Source organism: Amphimedon queenslandica, unplaced genomic scaffold (assembly GCF_000090795.2).
Source record: "Amphimedon queenslandica unplaced genomic scaffold, v1.1 AMPQUscaffold_13495, whole genome shotgun sequence".
Taxonomy (NCBI): Eukaryota; Metazoa; Porifera; class Demospongiae; order Haplosclerida; family Niphatidae; genus Amphimedon; species Amphimedon queenslandica.
In genome coordinates, this window is record NW_003546269.1 from 462930 (window position 1) to 483782 (window position 20853).

The following is a 20853-nucleotide window of genomic DNA, read 5'->3' on the forward strand; positions in this document are numbered from 1 at the left end:
TGTATCATTAAACCCTTTCTTTAAATCGTACAAATCATCTTTCCCTATCCATGTGAAATTATAAAAAAATATACCAACACCAACAGCAACGACTAAAACTAATAGTGATTTATTAAAATACTTCTTCGTGTACAGCTCCCAGTTTTCATTCAAATTCTATACAAAGAAGCATATACAGTTATTATAATGACTTATGAGAAACTAAAACATACTTCATTTCTATTCTCCATCATTAAAATGTGGGTGGCATTATGAACCAGCCACACCTTTTCAGACACGTGCCTTATCATGTTCTCTAACTTTTCTTCCTTCTCAAGTTATCCACTGCACACTGATGCTGGCATCATTCTCCAGCAATGGGAGGCTACACTGAGGACTAGGCAACCACACAGCAGCAGAAAACCCAAACTGAATGAGCTAATGACTCTAATGAAGTCAGCTGAAGATCACGTGAGCAAATTAGAGACCCTACACAAACAACTAAGTTCTTCTGAATCAACTCCTACAGCTGCAATACCACTTTGGAGTGAAGTAACCGAAAGACGTCAATCACTGGAAACAACACTTGACCTATTTACACCTCAAACACGCCGTTACATGAAAAGAAGATTAAACCGATACAAAAGAAAGAAGCTAAAAAGAAAGAGAGAGGAGGAGGAGCGAGAGAGAGAAAACGACATCAAATCAAACAAAGTCCAAGAATGGTTTGACAAGAAATGTAAAGAAGAGCTGAGAGCTCGTCTGGAGAAAGCAGTAGAGGAATCAGCATCTGATTCACTCACAGCTGTAAAGAGCAAAAAAGACGATGTCACCTATTACTATAATTTATTGAGTTCTCTTAAAGATCTAAGGGAACACCGAAGATCAAAGAGAGACAAAGGTGACCTCCCTCCCGTGGAAGAAGACGAGGCATTTACTGAGAACTGTGTCAAATTAGAGAGTATACTGAGCAAGTATACTGAGATATACAAGAAGGAGGAGCATGCCCTACGAGTGATGATGTCGGAAAGAGTAGACAGTGCCATAACTGATCAGTTTGGTAGAAAAACCGCTAGAGACAAAATGAAAATAATGTCTACTGATGAATTTTACAATACGAAAGACCCTGACATAATTGAAGAAAGGCGATTGGAATGGAACAAATATCTCTCAATTAGAGGAACGCCCCTCCCACTTTTGCCCATAGAAGCTCCGCCCCCTAGCAACGAAACATGGAGTTACTATCTCAAAGAGAAATGAGGGCGTATAATTTATAATTTAAACTCTAATAATTTAATTCTATATAATTGTCAATTATAATACACTAGCGAGGGTATTGGTATGGGACTCATTCCCATTCTGTGGTTCCAGGCGGTTTGGGAGTGAGATTATACAGAACACGAGATAAGCCTGGGACCTGCTTTATGGCAGCCACCATTTCATCTAACACCTTTAAAAGAAAAATTTCCTCACAATCCTCCAGCATGTACATGTATAGACAATAACACCCAAGTCAAGTTTTTTGGGCAATCCATATACCAGTACTTACATCTAACTGCAAATGCATAGCTCAAATTTTTGTTTTTATTAAAAAAATTGCAAATGTGTAGCTCAAATTTCTATTTTTATAAAAGTATAGCAAGGGTAGCGAATAAAATAGTTAAATCCAACACTTTTTAAGATTGTTTTTACATTCTTGAAGGTCATTGTCACAACCTACAATTTTTTCATTCACGTTTTCGTTCTTTTTCTGGCATTTTGCAAGTTCTACAAGCAATGATGATACGTTTCCAACCAGACCATCAATCTTCATCTCTTTTCTTTTATCTGCCTCATCATGCCTCATAATGTTAGACAATGCTGTTCTATCCTGTTCCTCTACTATACCCTTCAATTTCCCCAGTTGCATTTTGACCTCACCGCAATTAATGCTCTGTTCAAGTAGAGGTTTAATTGTTTCTAGTAACACTTGATAGTTTGCCTCCATGACCTTTATTAGGCTATCTTTTTCATTAAGGTCTTTCCCTTTTGATGATAATTTAGCCTTACACCAAGTCAATTTGTGCTGCAATTCCTTCCTTTCTATGTCAGTGTCCCCACAAGTAGTACTGAGTAGTATAGCTAAACCAACAACAATAACTACAACTACTAGAAAGCCACGTCTAGTATTTCGATCTGCATTTTCTTCTTCTGTTAAATTCTAAAATGAACTGTTACATTAATTGATGTCTGATACACAACAAACATACTTCATCTTGGTTCCTGCCCTTCATTGGTCTCCCCATCCCAATTTTGTAAACAACTTACAATGCATACACCCAAGTACATCAACAGTGTTGTAACTGTATCTATGGTGACATACACGTGAGCATGACTTGCAATGAATAATTGTCATTAACAAGGTTATTATAAACGCCCACAAGTATGTTAGTCATTCAAAACTCAAAAGTTCAAAACAAGTAGATATCAAAACCAAGTTTTACGAAGTTTGTTTTCACAATCCATATGTTTCTCATACATATTCTCCTTCTGACTTTGACATCGTTCGAAATCTTTGGTCAATGACGTTACGTCTTTAAGCAGAACATCAATCTTTTTTTCTTTCTCTTTAATAGTCTCCGCACATGAAAAAACGTTGGCAGCTGCTGTTTTCTCTTTTTCTTCTAATCTTCCTTGCAATTTCCCCATTTGTAATTTCACCTCTGTCTCATTCACAGCACTCATTCGTTTAATGCAATCATCCAGCATATTCAGAAATTTATCTTGTCGACTAAGCTGAGCAACATAAATCTCTATTCTTGACTCTTTTTCTGCAAGGGATCTTTCATACTCTTTCTGATTTAATGCTATTTCATTGTCTCTTTCTGCTAGATTCTTCTTGCACTCAATTAATGTACGATTCAATGAGTCTAATTCTTCAATTGTTGACAGCTTATTCTTTTCTATCCATGTATATATAATTATTAAAGAATAGAGCAACACCAATCACAACAGCAACAAATACAGCCATTATTGCATATCTATTCATGTTTCCCTGCCTTTCTTCGTTCAAATTCTATATGTTTAAAGAAGCATTAATAGTTTTACTAAAATTTAAAGCTTACTTCATTTCCACCCTCGGCCTCCATCATTTAAAATGTGGGTGGTATTGAACAACATGAACAATGGATTAATCATTTCTATGTACTGGAATTATTATTATTAATTAATTATTAATTCAGACCAGTCAGCCACACCCTTTTTCTGACACGTGCTGCTCCATGGTCTCTAACTTCTCTTCTTTCTCTTCCTATCCACTGCACACTGATGCTGGTTTCATTCTCCAGCAATGGGAGGCTACACTGAGGACTAGGCAACTACACAGCAACAGAAAACCCAAACTAAATGAACTAATGACTCTAATGAAGTCAGCTGAAGATCACGTGAGCAAACTAAAGACCCTACATAAACAACTAAGCTCCTCTGAAACAACTGCTACAGCTGCAATACCACTTTGGAGTGAAGTGATGGAGAGACGTCAATCACTGGAAACAACACTTGATGTATTTACACCTCAAACATGCCGTTACATGAAGAGAAGATTAAACCGATATGAAAGAAAGAAGCTAAAAAGAAAGAGAGAGGAGGATGAGCGAGAGAGAGAAAATGACGTCAAATCAAACAAAGTCAAAGAATGGTTTGACAAGAAATGTAAAGAACAGCTGAGAGCTCGTCTAGAGAAAGCAGTAGAGGAATCAGCATCTGATTCACTCACAGCTGTAAAGAGCAAAAAAGACGACATCATCTATTACTCTAATTTATTAAGTTCTCTTAAAGATCTAAGGGAACACCGAAGATCAAAGAGAGACAAAGGTGACCTCCCTCCTGTGGAAGAAGACGAGGCATTTACTGAGAACTGTGTCAAATTAGAGAGTATACTGAGCAAGTATACTGAGATATACAAGAAGGAGGAGCATGCGCTACGAGTGATGATGTCGGAGAGAGTGGACAGTGCCATAACTGATCAGTTTGGTAGAAAAACCACTAGAGACAAAGTGAGAATAATGTCCACTGATGAATTTTATAACACAAAAGATCCTGACATAATCGAAGAAAGGCGATTAGAATGGAACAAATATCTTTCAATTAGAGGGACACCCCTCCCACTTTTACCCGTAGAAGCCCCGCCCCCTAGCAACGAAACATGGAGTTACTATCTCAAAGAGAAATGAGGGTGTATAATTTATAATTTAAACTCTAATAATTTAATTCTATATAATTGTCAATTATAATACACTAGCGAGGGATCGGTATGGGACTCATTCCCATTCTGTGGTTCCGGGCGGTTTAGGAGTGAGATCATAGAGAACACGAGATAAGCCTGGGACCTGCTTTATGGCAGCAACCATTTCATCTAACACCTACAAAACAATTTAAAAGAAAATATTTAGAAACTTTACGATACAGCAAATACATGTCTTTTTAAATAGAAGAAGGGCTACCACAAATTAATACATGTAGTAATAATAATAATATCAACCACACCCATTAATAATTAATCAGTATTGACCACACCCAATAATTATTATCGGTATTACCTGTAGTGGTATGTGTTCCCCAGGCATGGCTGGTACTCCAGTCATGAAGTCGCAAGTGACGAAAGGTCTCAATACAACTGAGCGCTGACACGAGGGGAAGGCAGCAATCTCTTGATAGTTACGATCAAAATGAATCGGGATTAGTACTACAGGCATCTGACTGATAGACCCCATTAAACCTATGAAATAAAGATTGTCATACTTGACTATGATCCGCTTTGCTATTATAGTTATATTTCAATATCTTATTATTATTTATGCCTTTTAAAAGGGAACTGAGCCCTTAAACTATTTTATTATAAAGAAAAAAGTGAGCAACAAGGAAATAGTTATTGACAAAAGTTATTTTATTTATGCTTGAAAATTGTTTATCTTTAGAGCAACCTTTTAACTGCACATAAAGTAATGTTATTTAACTTACCATGTGATGCAAGGACGCTATGGGCTTGGTGATCAGCCTCTCTTAGTGTTGCTATAATCCCAGTTGTCAAATGAGTGGGAGTGACGTCACAGACCGGCCCGTATATGGCCTTTCCAAAACCCCATACAACTCTATGAAGGACAATAAATGGAAGTATACATATACATGTATGTACATGCATATATAATCTTGTGCAATCAGGTTCACCTGTTAATAGTGTGGAGTATTTTAGGTAATAGTTTGGCTAGTTTCATTCTGTCCTTCCAACTGAATTTGCTTTCGTCATCAGATGAAATGACAGCAGCATAACTATATGATCTGGAGTCACCCTAAACAATAACAGATCTAGTCTGTAAGAAGTTTCAGGCTTTCAGCCAATTCTAAACACATTTTGTCAAAATATGCTCATATCTGAAATTACCATAGGCTAATATAAGTGCATGTTTTACTCCAAAATTTAGCTCCTTTTTCAAATAATTTTAGCTCACCTGTACTCCAACAGTGTATATTGGTAATAAAGTGATGAAGTAAGTCAGTGAAGCTGAGAGCTCTGAGAGGAAAGCCTGATCATTCGAGCTAGTGCAGTCTTGTATCATTGACAGGAACTGCAACACAGAACTAGGCTAATAAAACCAATAAAATAATAATTATTTGAAGATAAAAATAATAATATAACATTATACACGTACCTTTTCTAGGCACTGTGCATAAGTGGCTATTGTATTCAAAATGGAGTTGATGGTTGAGAAATCTTCTCTAATAATAGCCTCTTCCTGACATATGATTCTAATGGCTAACCCAGGGCCTGGAAAAGGATGCCTGTTTACTATACTCTCTGGAATATCTGAGAGGTAAGGAAAGTCTATAACATGTTATACAATGAGGCATATAAAATAAATTAATGTGCCTAATCAATTTGAATCATTATCTTAATGTATTTGTATTACCTAGTGAGAGTCCGAGCTGTCGTACTTCATCTTTATGAAAGTCGCTGAGTGGCTCTAGCACGAGTCCTTGTTTCCTTAGCTCTCGGACAAGAGGCGAGTCATTATGATGAGTCTTGATGACGTGAGCATTAGCGCTCACTAGGGAAGAAGCCGATTCTATAAGATCAGGCCGTAGAGTACCTACATTAAAAAATTATTAAAAATTTACATAAATATTACTAATTTAATTTTAGTCGTTACCTTGAGCAAGGAATATAGGTCTCTTTCCTTTTGAGTCCAGCTCTTTAAGCATTGAAGAGGCAAGGGTGACAAAAGCGTCTCCGATAATGTGACGCTTTTCCTCCGGGTTTATGACAGTGTTAAGGAGAGGCGTGGCCTGTCTGAAAATGCTCCCGTCTTTGTCCCTGTAGTTCATTATGGTGGAGGCAGAACTGAATCTAAGAGAAGCTCTTATTACTGAGAGAGAGAGAGAGAGAAAGAAGAAAATAAAATAAACTATTAAATGTATTTCTTATAAAATTAAATATAAGATTTATATATTTTTTATACAAAGTCTTACCTTGGGCTGAAATGCCTAGTCGTGCCAGTGATGCTACAACTTGCTCAATCTCGTTCTTCCTTAAGAATCCATTATCAATATGTACGGCAGTCACTTTATTTGGGCCCAACGCTTTTGATATAAGTGCTGTACTAACAGTACTGTCCACACCACCGCTGACGAGTGACTACCATATAAGGATAAAACGAGATTGAGAGTGGGTGTGCCTTACCAAGACATGCCCCTCCCCGACTTTGTCTCGAATGTATTCGAGACAAGACGCCTCACGACTTGAGAGATGATAAGAACCATGACAGCCACTGATCTGGATTGAGAAAGATATAATAATACATGCAGAGAATTTGCTTTTGGAGTAACTTTTAAAATTCATAAAAAATCAAATTTAAATCCGAATCGGCCCAAACTAGATATACAATATAAAAACATGTATATGTACCAGAAAACATTATAAAAATGAAGAATTATCTCCTAGTCAATTTTGGCAAAATTTGGCCGAAGACCCTGTACTATAGTACAGGGACTTTAGCTCAATTTTTGAGTAACTTTAAAAATTCGTAAAAAATCCAAATTTGATCGGAATCAGCTCAAACTTTCTACACAACATAAGAACATGTATATGTATCAGAAAACATTATAAAAATGAAGAATTCTCTCCTAGTCATTTTTGGCAAAATTTGGCCGAAGACCCTGTACCATAGTACAGGGACTTTAGCTCAATTTTTGAGTAACTTTAAAAATTCGTAAAAAATCCAAATTTGATTGGAATCAGCTCAAACTTGCTACACAACATAAGAACATGTATATGCATCAGAAAACATTATAAAAATAGAATATTCTCTCCCAACTATTTTTGACAAAATACCATGGATCAAAGTTTTCTACAAGCTCTATAGCTAAACATCACACACCTCATGAGTTGGCAAAAAGTTGAGCACTATACCAAAATATTGTGGGAAACCCAGGTTGCATACGTACCTGATAAAGAAAGTTTTTAAGAATTTGTCTGCCATTTATCGTGAGATCGACCTCAGGATGAAACTGGACGCCATACACAGGGTCAGTTATGTGATGTACAGCTGTTATGAGCTCACCAGACCAACCTATTGCCTTTAAACAATCCGGAACCTAATAGTAATAATAATAATAATAATAATAATAATAATAATAATAATAATTTATATTTTCTGTTTTGTTTAGTTTACTCTCTTCTCTTCTCATTAGTTCATCAATATTGATACTTATTATTATTATTATTATTATTATTATTATAAATATTTAATACTGATACTGATTAAATGCAACACAGTAATGCTACTCTAAAATTCATAAATTAAAGTACATGTACACATACAATCTACAATTTACATAAGTATTACCGTTTTCACAGAGTCTCCATGTGTTAATAGGACCTGTTGATTCCTCTCCATTGATTCGAATAACGAATTATTATCAGTCTCAAGGATCACTTCAAACTGACCGTCCTCTCTCATCATCCCCTTCGAGACCTCCCCACCATAATGCTTGATGATCGTGTGGAAACCGTAGCAAATCCCAAGGATGGGAACGCCCAGTGAGAATATGTTTGGATCATAATGGATAGGGGAGGAGTCATTTACACTGTTACCGCTCCCACTAATGATTAGTGCCCTAATGGTGGGATTTTTAAAATACCATATAAGTGGGTTCTTTCAAAAAATAGCATCTGTAGTTTTTAATTTTTGCAAATTTCATTTTAAAATTCATAAAATCATTGCAAATTACACCCCTTAAAAACCACTTATACAGTAATTATGATAAGTTTCTTAACACTCATAATATATTTTCATAATATAATATATTGTACTTGAGGTTGTTGTGGTACAGTTCTTCAGCTGATGTCTCTAGTGGGAAGATTATGGTGTTCACATTCAATTCTCTGACTCTTCTATCGATCACCTGCAGGATGAAGGATCATAAAATAAAAGGACATTATTTATGCGTCTCCTTTGCCTTTCCATATTGAGCTCCAGCGTCCAGTATAGCCACAAGCTCCTGGACCTCCTCGTCAGGCTTAGCAGACTCACTAGTTGCAGCCATGTGTAATGTGGGTGTGGCTAGGAACGCCCACATGTAAGAAACTCTACCCACGTGTTGTCACGTGGGAAACTTCCTCTATGGTTTTAAAATGAAAATATTTAAAAATGATTTTTAAAAATAAAAACAATTATCATTACTGATCATGACCTGCAGTGAATAAAACCATTTCATTTGAAGCTGTCTCATTAGACATATCAACAAATGGTAAAGATGAATCCAGTAGCAGTATAAAAACTCTATCCAGCTTCCTTGTTACTTTGTTTAAAATTTTTGGCCTCCATCTCCTCCATACTAGTAAAAAATAAATGGGTATACCAGAAATAAGTAGCATTAATGGAGCGAGTAAGTAGATTCTCTCATTGGATACTAGAAAAATAGGCACAACAGCAAGGAATGCAAAAGTGAGTGCCATCAGTATGGGTATTACAAACCACACTTTAAAAGGTCTGTGTTCCTCTCTTCTAGTGATTCTCATTATTAGCAAACCCACAAATACAAGTGTAGAATTTATTGCTCCCAATATAGTGAGCCCGTCAATTAATCTACCAATACTTCCAGCTATCATTAGTAGAAATGCAGTTATGACTCCTTGAATTATTACTGCCACTATTGGTGTCTGAAACTTATTGTGTATCAAACCAAAGACATTCATTAAGTTCCCATCGCGTGCAGTCGTGAAGGCTATCCTAGAGCCTGAAAATACTCCAGCAGTGGCAGACCCAATTGTTGATATAGCTACCATTAGTGGTATGATTACTAGTCCAGCATCACCGAGTGTACTTTGGGCTAGCGTTAGAGCTGTAGCAGGAGAAGAGAGCAATTCACTTTTACTGAGTCCTGCAAAATAAGCAATGTTGACTGATAAATAACAGACAGTTACACAAGGGACTCCTATGAGAACTCCAAGCAATAAATTCCTTTTCGAATTCTTGTTTTCTTCAACGGTATATCCGATTCCATTCCAACCGTCGTACGAGAAAGTCACCGAATAGCAAGCAAGTACGATTTCACCCACGCATGTGCTAGTGCCTTCAAAAGAGGATGTAAAATTGTTATTGTGGTCTCCTTTCGCAAGCTGCCGTATTCCAAGAGACGTTACAAAAAGAAGGGCCAGGACTTTGGCTACGGCCGTTATATTGACAAAAATTGCAGTGTATCTTAGACTATAGACATTGATTAGGGTAATAAACGTGATGGCAGCAAGTGCACATAATTTAACGGAGACGTCAGGAGGCGTCTCCCCACCGGCCACGGCTTGCATAAAGTATCTACCGCAAGCCAAAACAATGACGGCATTACTTGATGGCATAATAAAGAATACGTGTGTCCACGAGAAGAGAAAACTTAGTAGATTGCCACAAACCACAGACGCCGGTTTTTTCCTTTTGAAAGTGTATGCTTCCTTCAAGTATGCATACTCTGCCCCTGAGTTCCTAATCATGTTCCCCAACTCTACGTAACATAGTCCCCCTCCTATTGAAAGGAATCCACCTGCTGTCCATAGTATCAATGCTAGCCCAAAGGAGCCAGAATAGAGTAGCACACGGGAGGGAGTGATGAATATACCAGATCCAATGATTCTTCCTATCACCAGTGATACTGTGCTGAATAGGGTCAGTTCTTTCTTCAGTGATACTGGATGACTACTAGTGTTCTCTGTGTCTTCGTCCGAGGACGATTCCATCTCATATTATTATCGTTTTCTCCTCCTTTCTGGCCAAATTCTTGTGGATTTCTGCTTTTCTTTTAAAATACCAGTATTACTCCGTATTCTTTGGGTATACTACATATTATGCCCCACCCAATAACACGTGCAATCACGTGTATTGATGTTACTCATTCAAAATTGAAAAAATCTATTGTCAGTCTGCATAGACTACAGTCTGCATGCACTAGGAGCAGATTTAACAAGAGAAAAGGTATGAAATGTTAATTTTATGTGGATTATAAATCAAAAATAATATAAAATGTAAATATTATTATTTTATAATAATATTAATAGCATCATAGCATAGATCATTAATTTTTTGTTCTTTGATCAGGCTGATCTATATAAACGAGTGTCTTCAGTTGCTGTGGGAGCATTTCTTATGCACAATAGATGGTCCTCTCTCCTCATACTCCTCTTTCAGTATCCACATATCCTGGAAAGAGGAGAGAGACGAAAGGAGCGATCCTCCAGCCCAAACGCTGAACTTTCTCTCCGGAGGGCATACCATTTCAATATTAACGGTAGAAGGAGATATAAGGAAAAGCTCCTTCTCCAATCGATCAGTAAACCCAGTGAGTAGAGTATTGCCTCCAGAGACCACTATGTTTCCATATAAATCTCGTCTCACTGCCATATCACATTTATTTATTGAGTTTAGTATGCTTTGATGGAATCCACTATAAGGTAGACCTACCAGTGAAGGTTGGAATAGTGCCTCTGCACATCGGAACCTCTCGCTTCCAAGTGTGATTTGACGCCCATCTGGTAGCTCGTAGTTCTTCTCAAGCTCTTGCTCGCTTTTAGCTGATTCTTCATCCGGGGAAATTGCAGCGTAGCAGAGTTTCTCTTTAATATCTGGAGCCATTTCTTTCTCGCTGGGAGTTTCAAGATAGTACCCTCTTTCAGTCATTAGGCGTAGCAGGTAGTCGGTGAGGTCACAGCCACTGAGGTGAAGTCGCAGTATTGCATGAGGCAGAGCAACCCCTTCACATATTGGGACAATGCTGGTAACTCCCTCACCAGAATCAAGTACAATGCCATTGGTTCTACCGGCAGAGATGAGACTGAGGAGTGGCTGGAGCGATATGTATGTTGCTGGTACACTGAAAGTCTCAAACATTATTTGAGCAATTTTCTCTCTGTTTGCACGTGGGTTGAGTGGAGGCTCTGTTAGTAGTACAGGGTGCTCATCTGGAGGGATCCTTAGTTCATTGTACAGCGCACAGTGCCATATCTTTTCCATGTTGTCCCAGTCCTTTATGATCCCACGCTCTATTGGAAACTTGATGTCATAGAGGTCACGTCTTTTAAGTGGTTCCTCCCCAACTTGCTCTCCTGCACTTTTGGATTGTTTCGAAATGCCAACAGCTGAAGGGAGGACTGCCCTTGGATTATCATCACCAGAAAATCCGACTTTAATGGACCTTGTACCATTGTCAATAACTATTGCAGAAGTTTCCATTGCTAAACGGAAACGCCCACTTTCTCTGTGACGCCCACTTTCTCGGAAACGCCCACGTAAACAATTAATCATTCATGAGCTCAGCTATTTAATATTCATTTATCATTAAAATTAGGTTATTAACTGATTAATTATTCATTTCCACGTGCCCTAGTTTTTCAGCCATTATGCCAACAATTGATGTACCAAGAGACTTGCTCTTCAAAGCACTGGGAAAGACCTACAGTAAGTTAAGGAGCCCTAGATCACGTGACTTTCTCTTTTTATTAGGTGATGAAGAATTTGAAGAACTTTGTTTTGATTTTGGTATTGAATTAGACGACATAGTGAGAAAAAGAGAGACTGTGTGCATATTAATGAAACCCTTTACCATTAGACGTCAGAGAAGCAGATACTCTCGAGGGAACAAGGGGCAGAGAAAGCTAAAAACGCATCTGACAGCATTATTTATAAAATAGAAGTCCCCGCTAATCGGTAATACAAGTAAAGAGACTCAATTTTGTTACCATGTAATACATTAGGTATGACTTGCTCTGCATGGAAGGTCTTACAAGAGGTCTACTGGTTTTCCTAGACAAGTATTATAAGTTACGATGTTATTTTTAATTTATTTTAATATTAAGGCTGGAGGTACCTCGATATGTACGGGTCTCACCCCCACCTGATGTGAAGCCGCAAAAGTTTATAGTTTTACCCGAAGTAAGATTGTACTGCCCATGTCTAATGGAAACTGTATTTAATGTGTTAGACCAGTCAAGTGAGGCCCATTGGTATGGGAGCTGTACTTAGGAATATTGAGTTCACTCAAGTGAGGGGATGATGGAGGATAACTATTGTGTTGTTTTTATTCTTAGGCAAGCTACAATAGCTTTATTGAGCTTCAGGACAAACTTCACCAAAACTTAGGAAGGTGATTATAATATCCTTCTCATCTGTTTTTTAAATGCTAATAACTTGAAAAATATTTGTCAGAAACGGCTCAAACTTGCTACACAGCATAAGGACATCAATATGTATCAGAAAATGTAATAAAAATTTGGGGTGATTTCGGAGCCATTTTTTGAAAAAACCATGGGCTATAGCCTTGGGTATTTTTCAGAATTTTGACATTTTCTTAAAATGGTTGTAACTTGAAAAATTGAAGTCAGAATCAGCTCAAACTTGCTACACAGCATAAGGACATCAATATGTATAAGAAAATGTAATAAAAATTTGGGGTGATTTCGGAGCCATTTTTTGGAAAAAACCATGGGCTATAGCCTTGGGTATTTTTCAGAATTTCAACGTTTTCTTAAAATGGTTGTAACTTGAAAAATTGAAGTCGGAATCAGCTCAAACTTGCTACACAGCATAAGGACATCAATATGTATAAGAAAATGTAATAAAAATTTGAGGTGATTTCGGAGCCATTTTTTGGAAAAAACCATGGGCTATAGCCTTGGGTATTTTTCAGAATTTTGATGTTTTCTTAAAATGGCCGTAACTTGAAAAATTGAAGTCGGAATCACCTCAAACTTGCTACACAGCATAAGGACATCAATATGTATCAAAAAATGTAATAAAAATTTGGGGTGATTTCGGAGCCATTTTTTGAAAAAAACCATGGGCTATAGCCTTGGGTATTTTCAAAAACTGGCCCGTTTTTCAAAGTGCTCAGCACTCAAAAATTATTTGTCGGAATCAGCTCAAACTTGCTACACAGCAATGTGCATCAGAAAATGTAGTTCTTAATTTCTTATGTCCTGAGTCTGATAATGACAACTTCTTTTTATTATTTATTAGGAAGAGAACAATCGTTTCCATGGGAACGCATGATCTAGACACAATAGAAGGTCCGTTCACATACGAGGCACTTCCTCCTGAAAAGATAAAATTTGTCCCATTGAACCAAGTACTGCACTATGATTATACAATTGCAATTTCTCACTTTACTTTATTTATTATTAATTTTAGAGCCAAGAGATGACTGCTGTTGAAATGATGGAATTTTATGTAAGCTTAGGATTACCTTTTTTTAACTTATCTCTCTTCTCCCTCTCTCTCTTTTGAAGCGGGATAGTCATTTAAAGTCATATCTCCCAATTATTAAAGACAAGCCAGTCTACCCTATTATATATGATAAGAATAAAGTAGTTCTCTCAATGCCCCCAATCATTAACAGTAAGTTCTCACCTGCTCCAATCTTAGATTTGACACGAGGACATACAATGTTTAATTTGCAAATTTTTAAGGCCCTAAATTAATTTTCTATCTTTTTTTTATAAAGGTAATCACACAAAAATTACTCTCAACACTCGAAACGTGTTCATTGACATTACTGGCACTGACCTCAACAAGTGTAAGATTGTGTTGGACACTCTCGTCACAATGTTCAGTGAATACTGTGAGAAACCTTTCACGTGAGTCTTTTGTGGGTGTGGTCATTTGGTTACTATGACGATAGGGTGGAAGGTGTCGAGGTTGAGTTTCCTGATGGAAATGTTCAAATGTTTCCGGTAACCTTTCAACTCTCTATTTTTATTGCTTTAAAAAATTTTAGGAGTTAAAATATCGTAATGAAGTGATCCCAGTTGATTATATTAATAAGAGTGTGGGCGTGAAGGAAACTGCCCACTCCATTGCTTCACTCCTGACTCGAATGTGTCTGAAGAGTGAAGTTATGGAGGATGGGGCTAACGTGAAAGTAGAGGTACCTCCCACAAGATCAGGTAAAGAGCATCTTCACTCTTTGTTATATTTTTTTCTTTCTCAGATATTCTTCATCCTTGTGATGTTGCTGAAGATCTTGCTATAGCATACGGTTTCAATAATGTAGAAATGACCTTCCCCACCACTAACACTGTTGCCAAGCAGGTGAATATAGTTCTTTATTTATATTTTAATCCCCAGTTCTTCTTTCTTTCCTTTAGCTTCCAGTTAACAAGTTGACTGATCAGTTGCGACTGGAGGTAGCTTTCACAGGATTCACCGAAGCTCTCACTTTTGCTCTTTGCTCTCGCGATGACGTAGCCACAAACCTAAGGAAAGACCTTAAGGACATACCAGCTGTTCACATCTGCAACCCAAAGGCCAGCGAATTCCAAGTAAGAGGGAGTGTGGAGTCTTGATATTACCTCGTACTGCAGGTGGCAAGGACTAGCCTATTGCCTGGTATACTAAAGACTATATCGGCTAACAAGAGAATGCCTCTACCTCTTAAGATATTTGAGATCTCGGACGTTGTTTTGAAGGACAGCACTAAAGGTTTGCTAGCCCAATCAGTGAGTAGCCATGCTTTGGTTTTTTTTTTGTAGACGTGGGGGCACGGAATGAGAGGAGACTCTGTGCCGTGTATTATGGAAAGAGACCTGGTTTTGAGGTATGGGAATCTGAGTATGGGAGCATGGGTTTGAATCTATAGAGAATGGGAATGAGTTAGGGAGAGACCTGGCTTTGAGGTATGGGAACCTGAGCATGGGAGTATGGGTTTGAATCTATAGAGAATGGGAATGAGTTAGGGTATTTTTTCTCCTAAAGGTGATACATGGTTTGCTCGATAGAGTCATGCAAATGCTTAACGTGTCTTTCTCTGAAGAAAATGGCTACTGCACTAAACCTACTTCAGGTACGGTATTCAATCTTCATCTCACATCACACTTCACTCAATAGATTCTACGTTCTTTCCTGGTTGGTGTGCGGAGGTTTTTGCCTTCGGCCAGAGGATTGGTCATTTGGGCGTGGTCCATCCAGAAGTGACGACTTCTTTTGATCTAAACATGCCTGCTTCTGCTCTGGAAATTAATATCGAAACATTTTTATAATTCCAAAAAAATGTGCAATCTATTAATAATAATTAATGAAAAATTGTAATTAGTTTCTTTTCAGCTTTTCTTAAACTATGTACATAACGTGCAGTGTTAAAGTCAAGTTTTGCAGTTGTGGTTTTTTTGTGGCAGCTTAGTACATCATCCATCCATCAGCTCGCTGGTCTCCAGTTATTTTAAGTTCCTCCATCTAAACAAGATAAGTTTTAATTTTATTTTAACAATGATTACCTTTGCTTTTTTATCCTTTTTCCCAGTCATTGGTGCATTGGTTGTTTCTTCTTGCACAGTAGGCGTGGCCTCTTCTTCAGGCTCCTCCTCTTCCTCTTCATCAAATTGAGCTGGTGGGTCATCAGTTAGCTCTACAGATGGGGAGGTCTTGATACCAGAGATGAAACCTTTGTATGGCTTCTGCTTGACTGCCGTTGGTTGGTAACTTGAAAGAGGAGTGTCTGTATAGCTCCTCGTCAAGTCCCCAATCTGTTTTTGCGGTGGCTTGATTGAAACTTGTTTTCGTGGTTTTGCAACTTGTCCAGCTGCTATTGCTCCTCCAACAGGCGGGAACTGTTGCTGAAATGCGTAGGCCATGTCGAGGTCGTTTGCTGTAAATTTTGATTTTTTGCTTGACCTTATGTCCCTCGCTATCCTCTGCCTCTCTCGTGATATGAAGGCCAGTAGAGCAAGGAACTCAATGTGGTGGACCTTCTCGCGATCATTGAGACCCATTGTCTGAATCTAAATATGTGAATAGTACAGATTTAGCATCTAATTGCATGACAATGCATGTAATTGATACTCTCACAACAGTCTCATGCAGTGCATTCATGGTATAATGTTCATTTTGTATGCTCTTTCTCAGCTATGCAGTTTCCTTACCATTGAGGAGAGTGATTTGCTAGTCAACAGAGCACGTATCTCTTGCTCAGGCAGTGAATAAGTGAAGCATGCCTTTAGGACTGGTAGCAGTACTGCTTTATCCATCCACCCATCCCCTTCCACATCAAATTTGTGGAACTCTACCATGGCATCACGGACTTCATTTGGCTCCAGTCCTATTAGTGGATCAGTTTCTATCTGTACAGGTTATATAGTCTAGTTTACCTCTTAAGTTAACATTTGGCATGATTTTCCTTGCTTTAGCAAATTTCGTTTCACGCTTGTTCACTGAAAAGGAATTTTTAAAATAATAAAGCTATACATTTATTTATTTATATCTCACGTGGCACTTGGACTTGGCATTCTTGAATTGATGGGACCTATATTGGAGCAAGTGCATAATAAAGATATAAATATGATGAATTCTTCAATTTTACCAGGAAGTGTTCAAGGGCACTCTTAAGCATAAAATTCCTCTTGCAGCAGCCGTCACAGAAACTCATCTCCCAGAATTCAACACACTTGATGCTCTTTACTTTTCTAGTACAAATGTCGCACCTAAAAGAAATAAAATATTTTATAAATGTTATGATGGTGCATCACGGCATCACTTATTACCTTTTTTTAACTTTAAGTCCAAAGCTTATCCCTACACTTTTCTTTGCTTCTCTGTGTATTTGAAGAAGTGCCTCTGGTGTGAGGTACTCACTCATTGAATCCGGCCTGGAGGATGAGTGTGGTATCCCAGGCACAACTTGATTGGTCTGTTTTGCTGTTAGCAGTTGCTCAAACGAAGCACCAGATGGACGACCAAAGAGCTCACCAGCATAGTTCCCAGTAGTACCCATTGATTCATCGTACAAGAATGAAGGTGGACGACTGCTTTGCTTGAAGGCGGTGGAAATAGTTTGAGGGGATTGAATGACAGTTGGTGAATGAGGAACACTATAATAGAAATGGAAAATAATTTTTTCTCAATTATTAATTCTGACCTGTAAGGTGGTGAAGTAATAGTTGGTTTGGTCTCGGCTCCCCTCACTGTACTAGCCCCGCTAGCTAAACCAGAGTCAAGCAGTTGCTCTCCTCCCATTGGTAGCTGAACGCTCTCAACCTCTCCCGAGGACTTGACGAAAAATGCAACCTGCCTGCAGACCTCTTTAGTGTTTGCAAATATCCTTGCAGTGTGGAGGCCGGCCTGACGAGCATTGAATCTTATCAGTAGTTCTCCATCGACAACATCTGCAGTTCCTCTTATTTGGTACGAGGCTCCACCTTGCGATTCATCCAAAGGACTCCCTGTGTGCGGATCAATGGGTTTGTACTCGATCATGCTCTCCAGCATACTGTTCTCCAGCTGATGGAGGAGGTTTACCGGCTTCTTTGGAACCTTTAGGTAAAGACTGACTCTTTTCTGAGACATGTTGACGAAGGGTAAAGGTAGCGTGAAGTGTTTTTGCAAATAAACAAAGGCGTGGCTGCTCACCTTGCATGGGGTCAATGAATAAATAATGAATTAATAATTTTAATTAACTAGCCACTCCCTCGAACTTGGAGCCGCAAGCATGTTCTTTAGAATTTCTTCTCGTTTCACCTCAACAAACTCTTTCTCTAGGTTCTTTAGTCGAAGCAGCAGCAGCAGCAATGGAAAAATTTACGAGTTAAGAACATACGACATCATACCAGAAAAACTCCCAACTTTTCTTCAGCTAACAAACTCTCTTTTCCACTTGAGGACTGCTCATTCTCGTATGGTTGGGTACTGGACCTCCGAACTGGGAGCTCTGAGCCAAACTGTACACTTGTGGGAGTATGGTAAATATCGATTAGATTTACTAATCTTTGTTAATGATATCGATCAGATAGTTACACTCACCGAACAAGTGTTAGGAAAGCCCTCTCACAGGACAAAGAGTGGCTTGAAGCTTACGTTAGTAAATCCTTTCACTGTATTAAGAACCAAAGCAACGTCACTCTCTCTTTGCTACCATGGACACCACTCAACGAGGAAAATACTGATAAACCAAGAGGTACTATAATGCATAATTTTACATTTATGTTAATTGTATTTTTATTTTTTTATTAAATGATTTTCTTAGCATTTCAGTTAATTCAATGCTCGCTCTTGCCTGGACGCTTTAAACAATGGGAGCATCAAATAAGACAAGGCTGGGCATCAAGACTACGTCATTCTCAACCAATTGGATTCTGGAAAACAGAATTTGGTCCAGCTAATAATGGTACTGCTTAAAAGTCACATGATAGTCACATGCAGGATTGTGTATTGTTTTAGTGTATGAGCTTTGGGCTTATGAGAGTTTTGATGAAGCAATTGCAGTCAATGAGAAAGCTTGTTTAGATGAAGAGTGGAGAGAGGCAGGTAATGAGGTATCTTTTGATTGAATATAGCATTTATTAGTACTTAATAACATAACATTGCTCATATGTTATTTCTCTCTCTCTCTCTTTCACAGTTTGTCAGGCTACTCTTTATACTAAGGAAAGTTATGTTAAAGGCTTGCTGCCAATAGACATATCACCACTGAAATAATAATTGAAAGTTAATTTTAATGATCATAGAGTGCAACAGTGATACTATTTGTTGTTTAAAATTACATTACCAGTATGTATGATCATATCATGGGGTCAATGAATAATAATTATTACCTTAGGGTGGGTATTAATTTTGACCATAGCATCCGGGCTTAAGATCTCTTTGTTTTGGCATGTCATAACTTTTGAAACATACACATAAGCACTAATAGATGCCTTATTCCACTAAAGACCCTTAAGAAGTAGCCATAAAGGCTCCTGCTAGCTTGCTTTGTTGGCCAATGTAGTTGCTAGAGTCCCACAAAGTATCTCCATTACAGTCACCAGTTCCCAGCAAACTAGGTTGGTTTCAATGCATAATGTGCTCACGTGATCCTGTTCTGTGTATAATATCTATGCTTGTACTGGCTCAAGATGCTAACATCAGGCTGGTACTAACTCATTCACCTTTTAAGGGAAATCATTATCTATAGCAGCTCATGCACTTTGGGCCGAAGAGGATGAATCATGAAACACACATAAAACACAAAGTTACAGACATGTAACATGAATTACGTTTTTTGAAACAAGACATGTAATGTGACATTTTATATGAAAGATTTGTCCTAATTTTCAGAAAAACATAAAATCATATATGTACCATATTAAATGGAAGTTTGTCATGGAAAAAGGAGGGTAGTATTAATAAATCAGTGCTTTTTATACTAATCCTTCCAACAAGAAACAATTCATTTTATACCTTGCTGGTTATCTCCTTTCTTTTTCCAAGGTAGTCGTATAGCAGAAGCCTCTCTACCGGTATTTGTCATGGAAAAAGGAGGGTAGTATTAATAAATCAGTACTTTTTATACTAATCCTTCCAACAAGAAACAATTCATTTTGTACCTTGCTGATTATCTCCTTTCTTTTTCCAAGGTAGTCGTATAGCAGGAAACCTCTCCACTGGTATTAGTGTGAGTATTTGACCCCAGACAAGCTCGAATGCACCAAAGAAGATACACTACATCCACAGCCTCAAATGAAAGTGATATAGCTTTGAATATTCAATCATTCAGGCCTGGGACAATAATGAATAAGACCTGTATGATAAAGCATAATTATCATTTAGGCCTCGTTTACACAACTAAGTTTAAAAGTAAAACAGACATATTTTTGGTCAGATAATGGTCTTGTATGACTGAGGCCTCATTTACACGACTACACTGGCCTAAAAATCTGCATCATTTTTGCTATAACTGCTTTCAGCTAATCCAGCAGCTGCGTTTTCATTAGAATTTATCATTAATTTTGTTTATAGAAGTATCAGTTTTTCTTTTGTTTGGATTTCATTGATATGTGTTTTCTCGTGTTTTATGTAAACGAGACACATATCCATTTTACTTTAAAATGCAGTTGTAGTCTGTAAACCAGGCCTCAAAATTGCAGTATAATACTGTACATGCATAAATCAGGATTGGCATTAAGTTTATAAACAATTCCATTATTGTACATTGTACTGAGCCACATGCATATCCACAACTACAGTAAAAAACTTAATGACACAACATAAACATGTGCAGTATAATATATACATGCATGCACATGCACATTTCAGTGTTTCTATATGTAATTATATATGTATAGATATGATACCTGACAAATAACTTGACCCAACATGATGTCCAGGGATATCCAGTCGGTGTGCATGTATGTTAGCTAAAACGTTTTTTCTCCGTGGATCCCACGAGCTGATGAATGAACCACATGCGACGAGATATAAGAGGCTTTTTGAGACCGTATGGTTTTATCCAATTCTCCTTAGCATGTTAGCAATTCATCGGAAGACGGAAGGTGGTTCGGTGGCAAGCAAAAGCATAAAGCAGGGCCAGCTGGTAATTTTAATAATTATTAAA

General features: G+C 37.8%; 6 protein-coding genes, 1 long non-coding RNA gene and 1 pseudogene across 8 annotated transcripts; 3 read left to right on the forward strand and 5 right to left on the reverse strand.

Moving 5' to 3' along the window:
• The first annotated feature begins 236 nt into the window (after nt 1-236).
• Nucleotides 237-1303, forward strand: LOC105316815 (programmed cell death protein 7-like). Its single transcript, XM_011412026.2, has one exon. The coding sequence runs from the start codon at nt 289-291 to the stop codon at nt 1237-1239; it is 951 nt and encodes a 316-aa protein (XP_011410328.1). The 5' UTR covers nt 237-288; the 3' UTR covers nt 1240-1303.
• On the reverse strand, nt 1213-8630 carry LOC100636905 (GMP synthase [glutamine-hydrolyzing]-like). 2 transcript variants are annotated; one of them, XM_019993478.1, is made up of 14 exons: nt 8473-8630; nt 8327-8418; nt 7860-8130; nt 7459-7608; nt 6695-6787; nt 6484-6649; nt 6165-6380; nt 5925-6104; nt 5667-5821; nt 5466-5600; nt 5185-5306; nt 4978-5108; nt 4557-4735; nt 1213-1429 (listed from the first exon to the last, which is right to left on the reverse strand). In XM_019993478.1, exons 1-14 carry the CDS (start codon nt 8590-8592, stop codon nt 1328-1330), a joined length of 2112 nt encoding a protein of 703 aa, XP_019849037.1. In that variant the 5' UTR covers nt 8593-8630; the 3' UTR covers nt 1213-1327. The 2 variants fall into 2 exon arrangements, with proteins under 2 accessions (XP_019849037.1, XP_003384374.2); XM_003384326.3 differs by lacking the exon at nt 1213-1429 and adding an exon at nt 4169-4379 and having other exon boundaries at nt 8473-8619.
• A 7-nt stretch (nt 8631-8637) lies between these two features.
• Nucleotides 8638-10305, reverse strand: LOC100637031 (b(0,+)-type amino acid transporter 1 pseudogene; annotated as a pseudogene).
• Nucleotides 10306-10528: 223 nt separating this feature from the next.
• Nucleotides 10529-11757, reverse strand: LOC100637158 (actin-3-like). The gene has a single exon (XM_003384328.3). It carries the CDS (start codon nt 11730-11732, stop codon nt 10626-10628), a length of 1107 nt encoding a protein of 368 aa, XP_003384376.1. The 5' UTR covers nt 11733-11757; the 3' UTR covers nt 10529-10625.
• A 92-nt stretch (nt 11758-11849) lies between these two features.
• LOC100632109 (phenylalanine--tRNA ligase beta subunit-like) lies at nt 11850-15607 on the forward strand. The gene is made up of 19 exons (XM_003384289.2): nt 11850-11957; nt 12003-12058; nt 12109-12206; nt 12254-12310; nt 12356-12431; nt 12481-12540; nt 12587-12642; nt 13515-13623; nt 13686-13724; nt 13784-13892; nt 13999-14131; nt 14176-14227; nt 14272-14440; nt 14485-14585; nt 14642-14815; nt 14858-14975; nt 15026-15090; nt 15249-15336; nt 15381-15607. Exons 1-19 carry the CDS (start codon nt 11900-11902, stop codon nt 15530-15532), a joined length of 1770 nt encoding a protein of 589 aa, XP_003384337.1. The 5' UTR covers nt 11850-11899; the 3' UTR covers nt 15533-15607.
• A 46-nt stretch (nt 15608-15653) lies between these two features.
• On the reverse strand, nt 15654-17900 carry LOC109580393 (uncharacterized). Its single transcript, XM_019993479.1, has 8 exons — nt 17404-17900; nt 17030-17356; nt 16849-16969; nt 16755-16791; nt 16637-16699; nt 16412-16587; nt 15767-16270; nt 15654-15725 (listed from the first exon to the last, which is right to left on the reverse strand). The coding sequence occupies exons 1-8, from the start codon at nt 17829-17831 to the stop codon at nt 15669-15671; spliced, it is 1713 nt and encodes a 570-aa protein (XP_019849038.1). The 5' UTR covers nt 17832-17900; the 3' UTR covers nt 15654-15668.
• Nucleotides 17889-19048, forward strand: LOC100632234 (protein NipSnap homolog 3B-like). The gene is made up of 5 exons (XM_003384290.3): nt 17889-18223; nt 18271-18438; nt 18508-18648; nt 18702-18788; nt 18883-19048. Exons 1-5 carry the CDS (start codon nt 17974-17976, stop codon nt 18957-18959), a joined length of 723 nt encoding a protein of 240 aa, XP_003384338.1. The 5' UTR covers nt 17889-17973; the 3' UTR covers nt 18960-19048.
• Nucleotides 19049-19462: 414 nt separating this feature from the next.
• On the reverse strand, nt 19463-20821 carry LOC109580394 (uncharacterized). The gene is made up of 2 exons (XR_002184219.1): nt 20594-20821; nt 19463-20040 (listed from the first exon to the last, which is right to left on the reverse strand). It is a non-coding gene; the product is annotated as an uncharacterized LOC109580394 (long non-coding RNA).
• Nucleotides 20822-20853: the final 32 nt, after the last annotated feature.